The 13,205-nt window shown below is 39.0% G+C and overlaps 1 protein-coding gene across 1 annotated transcript in view; it reads right to left on the bottom strand.

Moving 5' to 3' along the window:
- Positions 1-13,205, bottom strand: part of LOC124552698 (zinc phosphodiesterase ELAC protein 1-like) — a 68,269-nt gene that overhangs the window by 44,690 nt on the left and 10,374 nt on the right. Inside the window, exon 5 of the mRNA XM_047127039.1 lies at positions 4,278-4,470. Coding sequence (XP_046982995.1) covers positions 4,278-4,470 — 193 coding nt within the window. The remainder of the gene's footprint in view (positions 1-4,277; positions 4,471-13,205) is intronic.

Here is a 13,205-nt window from a genome sequence, read left to right as displayed (position 1 = left end):
CCCAGCTTCATCTCATATCGTTCGAGTAAACCACTCACGTGTACTTTACATGAAGTTGTCACGTTGCCCCTTCCTTCCTTCTTTCTCCTTCAAATCACTTTTCTGGTGCACTGTGGAAGCTGTGAAGGGTACATGTTCAGAAAGTCTTCCCAACTCAAAAGGACATGCACAAGTGAACGTCTGAACTATCAGTGACACTCATGCTTTTACTTTCACACAAATGAGGCTAATCGACGGACTGAAAAGCGGAATTTTGATTACAATGCTTAATCTATGAACAAAAAGTATTACAAAACTAAGCTCATACAAGCTAAAAAAGCAGTATGTGAAAGGTGCACCAAAAAAAGCGTAAGGCAGCCTGGGAAGATATCTGACAAGATAATTCTTCCAGTCAGCTATATGAAACTCTGCCTGATCCATGAGAATTTAATGACTACTTTGTCACATCAGAGAACTTGGAGGCAAAATTAAGGCCACAGACATACCGGCAAGGTATCTGCCCAGTCCCCAGTTGTCTGAAAGCCCTTTGTTCCATTGGGATAAAATCAGGCCAAATGTTGTCTGTAAAAGTGTTTCCAAATTATCTAATTTTGAAAGTATGGACTGCTGCTGGATGTTTAATTATCTTGTTAAATAAACAGCTAACTTGATTAGTGAGCCAGTGAATTTTATTCTTAATAAATATTTTGGAGTATGGAGTTTTTCTGGATTCACTCAGAACCGCAAAAGTTGTCTGTATTAAAAAATGGTCATAAATAACTTCCCCAGAATAAGTTTCTCCTGTGCCAATATTCTCAAAAATATTTGAGTGATTATTTTGAAAAGCATGACCTCCTTAGCAACAGGCAGTAAACATTTTAGCAAGATGAAAATACTACTCCAACTGTTCTCGAAATTGTTAATCAGACTAACAGCTTTCAAGAATAAGAAAACAGTGTCACTTCTATTACGTAATCTAAATAAAGCATTTGACTGGTTTTTTTTTGTTACTGCTACCAAAATTAGATTACTACAGTATACAAAAATCTACATTAACAGTAATTTCTTCCTACAGAAAACATTTTCTACATCTACATCTACATTGATACTCCGCAAGCCACCCAACGGTGTGTGGCGGAGGGCACTTTACGTGCCACTGTCATTACCTCCCTTTCCTGTTCCAGTCGCGTATGGTTCGCGGGAAGAACGACTGTCTGAAAGCCTCCGTGCACGCTCTAATCTCTCTAATTTTACATTCATGATCTCCTCGGGAGGTATAAGTAGGGGGAAGCAATATATTCGATACCTCATCCAGAAACGCACCCTCTCGAAACCTGGCGAGCAAGCTACACCGCGATGCAGAGCGCCTATCTTGCAGAGTCTGCCACTTGAGTTTATTAAACATCTCCGTAACGCTATCACGGTTACCAAATAACCCTGTGACTAAACGCGCCGCTCTTCTTTGGATCTTCTCTATCTCCTCCGTCAGACCGATCTGGTACGGATCCCACACTGATGAGCAATACTCAAGTATAGGTCTCAATAAGAAATAGACATTTCCTCTTAGTAGAAATTGGTACAGGTGTTCCACAGGGCTCTGTCCTTGGCCCTTTTTCCTTGTGGCTGTCAATGACCTGTCACATTGTGTATCAGCCAGTTATCTGCTATGCTGATGGTACAACTTATTATTCATTACAACATCCCAAATCTTGATATGATTATGCAAGAAACTCTTGACTATTACACCGGTTTGCAGCCAGTTAACTTGTTTGTAAATCCAGACAAAACCCAAAAGCTTATGTTAGAACTGTCCAAGAACGTAGATAATGTATGTATCAAGCTCTTAGGAATACAGACTGATGTCAAACTCAATTGAAAAGAACATATCAGTCAGGTCATAAAAAAGATTTCGTAAGTATCCCACCTCATGGGAAAGCACATAGGATCAGCAATTATTGTTTCTGTTATGACATACATTGTGGTCTTTCATATGCAGACATTCTCTTCACGTCAGTAAGAAAAAATAAATAAATAAATAAAAATGGTCTGAGTAATATACAAGGTTGGTCCTAAAGAGCACTTTCATCCTCTTTTTGCTACGCTCAGAATACTAACAGTAATGAATCTGTTCATCTATGATTCTGCACTCTCTGTCAAAAGCAACTTTACAGAATGTGTTATCAGGGAAACAATGACGCTAGAAATAAGGCAAACACTGGCATCTCAATGCACTGGCTAGCAATAACAGAAGTCCCTTAAAAAGGAATGTCCTCAAAATTTTTTAACAAGTTTCCTCTCACTGCTCGATCCTTACCGTTTAAATAAATGAGATTTAAATTACATGACAGGCTAACAAAAAACCAATGTTACAATATATAGAGTTATGATACAGACAAAGCTGATATGAACATTTCAGATTGTAGCTGTATTTAAAATACACTACTGGCGATTAAAATTGCTACACCATGAAGATGACGTGCTACAGACGCAAAATCTAACCGACAGGAAGAAGATCTGTGATATGCAAATGATTAGCTTTTCAGAGTTTTCACACAAGGTTGGCACCGGTGACGACACCTACAACGTGCAAACATGAGGAAAGTTTCCAGCCGATTTCTCATACACAAACAGCAATTGACTGGTGTTGGCTGATGAAACGTTGTTGTGATGCCTCGTGTAACGAGGAGAAATTTGTACCATCACGTTTCCGACTTTGATAAAGGTCAGATTGTAGCCTATTGCGCTTGTGGTTTATTGTATTGCGACATTGCTGCTCGCGTTCGTCGAGATCCAATGACTATTCGCAGAATACGGAATCGGTGGGTTCAGGAGGGTAATACGGAACGCCGTGCTGGATCCCAACAGCCTCGCATCACTAGCAGTCGAGATGACAGGCACCTTATCCGCATGGCTGTAATGGATCGTGCAGCCACGTCTCGATCCCTTAGTCAACAGATGGGGACGTTTGCAAGACAACAACCATCTGCACGAACAGTTCGATGACGTTTGCAGCAGCATGGACTATCAGCTCTGAGACCATGGCTGCGGTTACCCTTGACGCTGCATCACAGAAAGGAGCGCCTGCGATGGTCCACTCAACGACGAACCTGGGTGCACGAATGGCAAAACGTCATTTTTTCGGATGAAGCCAGGTTCTGTTTACAGCATCATGATGGTCGCATCCGTGTTTGGTGACATCGCAGTGAATGCACATTGGAAATGCATATTCATAACCGCCATACTGGCGTATCACCCAGTGCGATGGTACGGGGTGCCACTGGTTTCGCGTCTGTCACCTCTTCTTCGCAATGACGGCACTTTGAACAGTGGACGTTACATTTCAGACGTGTTACGACCCGTGGCTCTACCCTTCATTCGATCCCTGCGAAACCTTACATTTCAGCAGGAAAATGCACGACCGCATGTTGCAGGAGCTGTACAGGCCTTTCTAGATACAGAAAATGTTCGACTGCTGCCCTGTCCAGCACATTCTCCAGATCTCTCACCAACTGAATACGTCTGGTCAATGATGGCCGAGCAACTGGCTCGGCACAATACGTCAGTCACTACTCTTGATGAACTGTGGTGTAGTGTTGAAGCTGCATGGGCAGCTGTACCTGTACACGCCGTCCAAGCTCTGTTTGACTCAATGCCCAGGCGTATCAAGGCCGTTATTACGGCCAGAGGTGGTTGTTCTGGGTACTCATTTCTCAGGATCTGTGCACCCAAATTGCGTGAATATGTAATCACATGTCAGTTCTAGTATAATATATTTATCCAATGAATACCCGTTTATCATCTGCATTTCTTCTTGGTGTAGCAATTTTAATGGCTAGTAGTGTACTTCATTTGTATATGTAATACTAATTTTAACAGTTTGACGCAACTGTAACTTGCTATCACTGAAAAAGCCTGTTCTAATGTGTGTGGTCAAAGGCAATAAAGAATCTGAATCCCTCTGCATTGATGGATTCCTGCCATTAAGTCCACACAACATGCAGCAGTAAAGTGGAAGTTCAGAGTTTACAGTCTGCAGACTTGTTGTGATCTAAAAGGAACTTGCTAACTTGCTTATAGTTTACTTACCCCCCCCCCCCCCCCCCCCCACACACACACACACACACACACACACACACACACACACACACACACACACAGACACTTAAAATTTAAGGAAGCACTTAAATTTTGAGATTAAAATATTTGGAAATTGGATACTGACTTACTACAACATAAGCTTTTATAAGAAAGACTAGCCAACTCAGAGAATATGAGAGTGTACAGACAAAAGAGGATACAGTGTTTCCATTTATTTCGACACTGTGGCCTGCCTTGATCCTGCCGTAGAGGGGCCCAGGGGGCACACCGAGTTGCTTCAGCTTCTCGACGTCGAGCCGTCCGGGGCTGTCCGCTTCCGTCACCACAAATCCGAATGACGGGATGCTGTGCAAGGCTGCACCCGCCAGCACAGTTGCGCTCTGCTCACTGAAACTGCCACACGACACAAACATTTGACTGGAATATTCTCAGGGTGAGAAGCTTGTTTACTTCATGAATTCTAGCTTAAAGGCGATCGTGTTAAGTTGATGAGGGAATGTCGTACAGTAACCTCTGCAGACACACGGGGGTTTTTTTTTTTAACAGAAGCTTACTTGAAAATAGTTACGAAGTTTTTTTGGAATTTACATTAATGAGGTAAATTGCAAAAAAACAGAAACCCAGCGTAACAAAAGTTGGGTTCATAAAAGGCTAAAAACTGCAACTAATGAATCTGCAACCAGGACTCCAACCATCTCTAACATCAAAGGCAGAAGCAGTAGACTTCAGAATACAAATAAGAGGCAAAAAAAACACCATAAGTTGTTCACCAATTTTATAAAGAAATGCTGCTTTTAATCTACAAATACCAAAATGTAGAGACACGAATATCATATTTCCAGAATGACCTCAGAAGCTAAAACAGCCTGGTGAAAATACTGTAGCTACAGAGAACTTAAGATGGAAAAACTGACAGCAACTGTTAGTTTATTTTTCATAATGTCCTTGTAGCATTCAATATATATATATATATATATATATATATATATATATATATATAAAAAGAAAGATGATGAAACTTACCAAACAAAAGCGCTGGCAGGTCGATAGACACACAAACAAACACAAACATACACACAAAATTCTAGCTTTCGCAACCAATGGTTGCCTCGTCAGGAAAGAGGGAAGGAGAAGGAAAGACAAAAGGATATGGGTTTTAAGGGAGAGGGTAAGGAGTCATTCCAATCCCGGGAGCGGAAAGACTTACCTTAGGGGGAAAAAAGGACAGGTATACACTCGCACACACACACATATCCATCCACACATACACATACATATTATATATATATATATATATATATATATATATATATATATATATATATATAATACCCATGCACCTCACCAAATTATTATTTGGTTATTCCATGTCAATTCAACCAATTTGAGAAAATGTTCCAGCTGATAGTATCAGATTTGACTAAAATTTAGCACACCAATGCTAACAAGTGTGGAACACTCATGTACAAAATTTTAAGTTCCCCTGCCAATTAGTTCCAGAATCATGACTTGTGAAAGAAGGTGGCGTGACCCAGAAATTGCAACCCGCTTCTGGCAATCTATCTTCAGACCCAACTTCAGGTCTTAATAACTTTGGAACTATTCCACACAGTCCAGTGAAATTTTTACAACCCAGTAACATCCACTTAGAAAACACACTCGATGAATCAAGACACCAACAACATATTTCTGAGGGAAAATAAATTCCAAAATATTTTTAAAAATGTAATAGATTAAAATGTACATACTTAGGTGCCCTCTACGCCAAATATAATTCACTCAAAAAAGGTATAAATTTTTTTGTGGTAAGCTTAATGGGGCCTACACACACACAGAACTCCTCTTGCCCATATCAGTCAGACAAACAGAGTTACATGCATACGAAAATACAAAAATTTGAAAAATTACCTGAAAAACATGGAGTTTCAAAGTGTGGTAGCACAAAAGGGACAAGTGATATCCAAGCCAAATTTCAAACACTGCATAAGTAGACCATAATATAATATGTGGCAAAATTTCAACTTCTTATTGCAAGGCATTTGTGCACAATAAAAGTTGACAGATGTATTTCGTTACGTTTCTTTTAACACGATTTAGCACATAATAGTCATGATGCAGACAGCTTGTTTCAGATAAAGCTGCAGCAATTGTTGGGAACCATTAGGCAACAGAAAGTTAAACAATGGTAGTTTTCAGGTACAGAATGAGTCATTGTTAGGCAGGAACAACAAAGGAAACAAGCAACAATTACAGGTTACTCATGATTTTAAGATTCTAGTTCAGACTGATCAGTACTGTTGTGGAAAGTCAGTATGGAGGCAGAAGAGTGTACTAGTGGTGCTTTTGTTCAAACAATTTGCAGTATTGGTAGAGCACAAGCATCTGAATGTCATAAAACAACATATGGAACAAAACGTAGCATTCGCTTTGTACTGCATGATCTGGATGAATCAGACCAAGATTTGTTGCTATGGAGATCCGGGATACACCCTGTTTGCACAAGAAGTACAGTTTCAGGAAACTGCAGTGTTTGTTATCAAGTGTTTCTGGATAAGTATTCTTTCCTACAAAGAAGTTGTTTTGATCCATTTCGGATTCATAATAAGACAGTGAAGTGTAGCCTCAGAGAAACTGATATAAAATCAGTATTGAAAGTGAATCAGTGCATGGGACTTAACATGAAACCAGGACAAAAGTTATGTGCCAGGTGTGTTACTCTGCTAATAAATGAAGAATATTCTGATTATTTACATGGCAGTGACGAAGAGTATCAGCCACCTACAACCACAGCAGATTAGCAATTTAATACTTCAGTGGCTGTTCTTGGTTTGTCTCCCATGAAGACACACAAAGTTGGGAAAAGAGACAGGCCCAGATATGGTAAACTAAGAAGCTCAAATGGAATTGAAACACAAAATAGCCGAGACACTAATGGTGGAAGAGGAAGAACTATCTACTCCAAAGGAACGGAAGTCAGGCCAGAAATGCTCTGATTTGGACAAAATTGTGCATGATTTGAAAGAAAAATGTGCCATATCCACATGCCACAAAAAAGTAGCAATTCTTACCCTTGCACCTTCCAGCTGGTCTATTGACTACACTGCAAAGGAATTCAATGTTTCTGCATATTTGGTAAAGCAAGCTAGGAAAATAAAAGCAACCCAAGGAGTGCTTCCACAACTTCAGGAGCCTCAGGGTAAGCAATTGAGTTCAGAAATAAAAGTGCTAGTGCCGGAGTTTTATGAAAATAATGACTACAGCTGAATAATGCCTGGAAAAAAAAGACTAAGTAATGGTGAAAATGGGAAATGTATGTGTACAGATGCAAAAAAGACTGTTGCATAGCAACATATCATAACTATATGTATAATTCAAGGGAAAGTATCCCAATACCAAAGTAGGATTATCATCTTTCTTCAATCTTCGGCCAAAATGGGTTGTGCCTGTAAGTGCAAGGGGCACACACAATGTGTGTGTATGTGAGACCCATCAAAATGCTAAGCTGATGTTTGCTGCTATGAAGGATTCTGGTCTGGATTACAAAGGTGCAAGGATGCTGCTTGTGTGTGACATCAGTTCCTACCAGTGCATGATACACAGATGTGGAAAGTGTCCTGGTAAGGCAAATCTTGCAGAACATATGAATAACAAACTGTATGGTGAACTCCTTATGGATGACAATGAACTTATTTCTTATAAACAATGGACACACATGGATCGCATAAGTCTTGAAACAAAGCAAAGTACAATGGAAGATTTTGTTGAAATGTGTTGTCAAAAAATGGACCAACTGACCACACACAGCTTCACAGCAACAGCACAATCAGCTTATCTTCAGTTTTGTACGGATAATTTGAAACAAGATGAAATTATAGTAATACTAGACTATTCTGAAAATTATGCACTTATAGTTCAAGATGCCATCCAAGGATATCATTGGGACAACAGTCAAGCAACTCTCCAGCCATTTGCGATTTACTATAGAGGTGATGTGTCTGTCATGAACCTGTGTGTTTTTAGTGACTGTTTAATTCATGATGCCACTGCAGTTCATGCCCACATTCGCACTGTCATGGCATATGTGAAAAACAAGCTGCCTCACATGCATTTTGTGAAATACTTCAGTGATTGGGCAGCTAGTCAGTACAAAAACTGTAAAAAATCTCAAAAATTTATGCATGTATTACCATGATTTTCAGATTCATGCAGACTGGAATTTTTTCGCAACAAGTCATGATAAAAATGTATGTGATGGTAGTGGTGCTACCATTAAACGCATGGCGTCATGGGCCAGTCTGCAGCACCCTACAGAAGGTCACATTCTAACACCTATTCAATTATTTACCTGGGTACAGAAAAATATCTCTCGCATACAATCATTCTATGTTTCAAAAGATGATGTGAAATCAGTCGAAGAGTTGCTAAAAAGCAGACTAGAACATGTTAAAACTGTTGCAGGCACAAGGAGCCATCATCACTTCTCTCAAGCGGACTGACAATGTGCAGATGAGCCGACTGTCCGGTTATAACTATAGGTTCATGCACAACATGTGTCTTCACAGTGTGTGACTGACTCAGGATTCAGAAGCAAAAGCAGCAACATACAACCAGGTTGCTATGTTATTGCTGTTTATGATGACAAATGGTACTTAGGATGTGTTGCAGAGTGCTGTGAAGCAGAAGGTGATGTATTTGTGAACTTCATGGCACCAGCAGGACCAGCAAGATCATTTCATTCGCCACATTTGGCAGACAGGTGTTGGATTCCTTTTGAAAATATTCTTATGACAGTTCCAGTTCCTACCAAGGTGTCAAGAAGACAGTACAATTTGCCACTAGATGTACAGAGTACAGTAGCTAAAGTGTGGGAGAACTTCTGTTCGAGGCACAATCGACTGATTTTTAGCAGTTAAGGTGCAGTAAACATTAATGGTAGGTTGTGTTAATCTGTCTGTGTGTTGTTGCTTAGTGATTAAACAGTTGTGGGAGAGGATAAGAAGAGGCAGAACAGTTTACGATATGTTTTTACAAAATTGTGTTGTGGAACAATGGCCGTATCACTAAATACGTCTGTCAACTTCCATTGTACACAAATGCCTTGGAATAACAAGCTGAAATTTTGCCACATATTATATTATGGTCTACTTATGCAGTGTGTTAAATTTGACGGATATCACTTGTCCCTTTTGTGCTACCACACTTCGAAACTCCATGTTTTTCAGGTAATTTTTCAAATTTTTGTATTTTTGTGTGCATGTAACTCAATTTTTGTGACTGATATGGGCAAGATAGAGTTCTGTGTGTGTTTAGGCCACATTAAGCTTACCACAAAAAAATTTATACCCTTTTTGAGTAGGGCACCTACAATATGTACCTTTTAACATATTACATTTTTTTAAATCACATTTTGGAATTTTTTATTTTCGCTCAGAAATATGTTGTTGGTGTTTTGATTCATGGAGTGTGTTCTCTAAATGGATGTCACTTGGTTGTAAAAATTTCACTGGACTCTGTGGAGTAGTTATTAGGCCCTGAAATTTGGTCTGAAGATAGATTGCCAGATGCAGGTTGCAATTTCCGGGTCACGCCACCTTCTTTCGCAAGTCATAATTCTGGAACTAACTGGCAGGGGAAACTAAGACTTTGTACACGAGTGATCCACACTTGGTAGAACTAGTGTACTGAATTTCAGTCAAATCTGAGACTATGAGCTGGAGCCCCTGGTTGAACTGACATGGAATGACCCTATTAGTACCCGACTTTTACAGGCGCGCACATTATATAGAACAGCTTTCAGTGACGTGAACACAAGCTCTGAGTGTTGAAATTCTTACACACAAAATTACTGTAACCACAGTTTTGTCAGCTAAATAGCAGGAATCAAGAATACAGATACTTCAAATACTGTGGAGAGACTGGTAAATTTCTTTTAGCGACAAGCAGCATTAATGAAACACATCTGATCAGGCAAATGCTATTTTCATACCAGTCTTAGAAAAATATCACAACAAATAAGGCCAACACGATTGTTGCATTTTCATTACTACTTCACACATGAATACAGGACTATTAAAAAAAAAATTCAAATGTTTACTGCTTCCAAACTACAAAAGACAGAAACACAATTCCAACATTCCTGGAAAAAGAGAAGTTGAAATTTTTATGCATTCAATGTGAGCATCATGTGTTACATGACAAATATCAGAATTTGCAACCACATATGAAGCAGCTTGTCTTAGAGAAATTTTCTAGGCACATTTGACTTTACCTGAATGAGACCATTCTATGATGCTGGACTGTAAGAGTAGGAGACCTCACACCTCGTGACCTATCTGTCGGGTTACATAAAAGACCACATTTTTATCCCCCCATGCCTAACACACTTGAAAGTTTGAGACATTGCATTGCTGAAGCTGTAAATTCAATAATGAGAGACCAGCTGCTTTGTGTGTGGCAGGAAATGAGCCACCGTTTTGACATTTATCGTGAAACGTGGCGCTCACATTGAATGCATAAAAATTTGAACTCTTCTCTTTTCAGGAATGTTGGAATTGTGTTTCTATCTTTTGTAAATTGGAAGCAATAAGTGTTTGAAATCTGTTCCCTCTTTTTGACCAGCCCTGTAATCCACTTTTCTAACCGAACAGTTTCTCATGAACAATCATAGCTACATCGAGTGCTACTTCAGATCTGACATACGTCTTGCAACTTTACTTTCTTCACCTCATTAAAATCCAGGAAGGAAGATCACAGTTCACCATCCCTTGAACAATGAGGTCATCAGATACAGTGCACAAATTACAATTGGGAAAGGAGAGGGAAGAAAACAACTTGAAAGATCAGTCGGAAGAATGGACAGGGTGTTGAAAATCAGGTTATACAGTGAACAACAACAAGAGTAAAAGAAGGCTAATGATATGTAGCTGAATTAAATCAGGTGATGCCGAAGGAATCTGATTAGAGAATGAGACACTAACACTAGTATATCAGCTTTGTTATTTGGAAACCAAAATAACTGCTAATAGCTGAAGTAGAGAGGATACAAAGTGCAGACTAATGATACAAGAAAATCTTTATCAAAATTCATTTATATCTGTTCACATAAAAGGCAATGTCCTGACTGACTGACTTATCACCCAGAGTGCTGATTTTATACTGTAAGCATTGTTCACGAGCGAATTTTTCAAAATTCCAGGGAATGAAATGCTTTTTGAAAATATGTCCCTATCAAGACAATTTTGAAAATAGGACTACGAAAATTGGTATTTGGTTTGTCGGTCAGAGTAATGAAATGTGTGTTTCAGCATGTCTGGAAATTTAACCCCTATGGGGATGAAATTCTGGAAGAATGCTTTCCTGAAAATAAATTATTATAGAACTACTAAGACATTTTTAAAGCCACATATGAAAATTGGTATTCGACTTCTCGGTTACAAATAAAAAAATGTATGTTTCAATGCTTTTGGAAATTCAACATTCACAGCAGATGAAATGGGGGATGAAATGACTATAAAAATATTTAATTACAAAAGGATTTTTAAAGCTAAATCTCGGCACACAGACTGTGTATCCGAACATCGAACGTTGAGTGTGCCGAGTTTCTTACATCATAACATGGAACAGCATATTGAAGAATCCTTCCGAATGTGCAGAGCAACATCTACCATTTCAGATATTCTGAACACGCATCTGAGCATCAACCAATGAGATGGCAGAACGTCACCTATGTCACACGCACACCATCTCCTTTCAGTATGGAGTTGCGAGGCACCATATTGGCAATCAGTTGAAGCCCATACATATATACACCATTTTTGAGTACCAGCAAATTGAGAATCTCTCACAACCCATCATCAATTGTACGATTCGTCATAATGAAATGATGAGAAACATCATATTCGTGGTAAAAGAATTACTGTAACTTGCGTATTATGAGAGTACTGCATTTGAAGGCAACAGCACATTGAGGATCCATCAAATACATTGTTCTTGGTACAATTTGTTACAATTAAATTTCAGTTAGTAACATAGCTATGATTAAAGCTCTCAGGAGATGGTAACATGGTAAGACCAGCTGCCACAGAGATGGGGTCATTTTAGAGCAGTGAGGAGCATTACTGATTCATAACAAGGAGTGAGATGTAATGCGTGGTTCTGTCTCAGTACAACTAAATAGTTTTTTTTTCTTTCTAATGTTTGCATTTTTAATAGGCTCTGATACTTTATGTGTAGTTTATTATATGTATATACTATAATACTCAATGTTATGTAAATATACGTGTGCTGTTTACAAGGCACGAGCTTGTTCGACTGGCTTAATCCACGGGACAGCTCGCACTACTCATAATAAGATATTTTACTCTTTTTTCTTTTAAATGTTCTAAAGATTCTGCTACTGAATAGGAACAGTGATCAAGGAAGACTGATCTTACGGTTTTACTACAAAGTGAGAACAATGAAATAATATTTATCTTATGTGGAATACTATTGTAAATTTCTATCACTCTATTTGTAATGGAACTTTTATAAGCCAATGTCCTTACATACTACTTTCCTTTTTGTCATAAAGCACATCCATGGATATTGAAGTTTTTATTTATGTATACTACAGATAGCGCTACATCACTTGCAAATGGGCAGTGGAGGAGATGTGCATTTTAATAGAGCTAACACAGATATTTTATGTGCACCCATTTCATTAACAGTCCGATTTACTAACTAGGAACATCCCACAACTGCCACTGGAGCATGCTGTGATCACGTATATCACGTTGCGCCAAGTGTACCGTGTGCACGTGTCACATTGTTTCTGAGCATTCGGCAACACGGTGAACTCGGCACACACAACATTGACAGAAAGCACAGTCCACGTACCGACAGCTTAAGGGGGTGAAATGGGGCCCGGCTGGTTCACTGACTCATCACTGCCAAACCCAAAATGATAAGGATAGAAAATTTGGGGTGGCTGTGGATCTTATACTGTAAGCATTGATCAGTACGGGATTGCTTGAAATTCCATCTATAAGGGGGTAAAGCAGGGGATGGAAGGTTTTTTGAAAATATGTCACTATTAAGGTCATTTTTAAGCTAAAAATATGAAAACTGGTATTTGGTTTCTCAGTCAGAAA

The sequence above is a fragment of the Schistocerca americana genome, chromosome 10 (genome assembly GCF_021461395.2).
Source record: "Schistocerca americana isolate TAMUIC-IGC-003095 chromosome 10, iqSchAmer2.1, whole genome shotgun sequence".
Taxonomy (NCBI): domain Eukaryota; kingdom Metazoa; phylum Arthropoda; class Insecta; order Orthoptera; family Acrididae; genus Schistocerca; species Schistocerca americana.
This window is presented reverse-complemented; position numbering and strand designations above follow the sequence as displayed.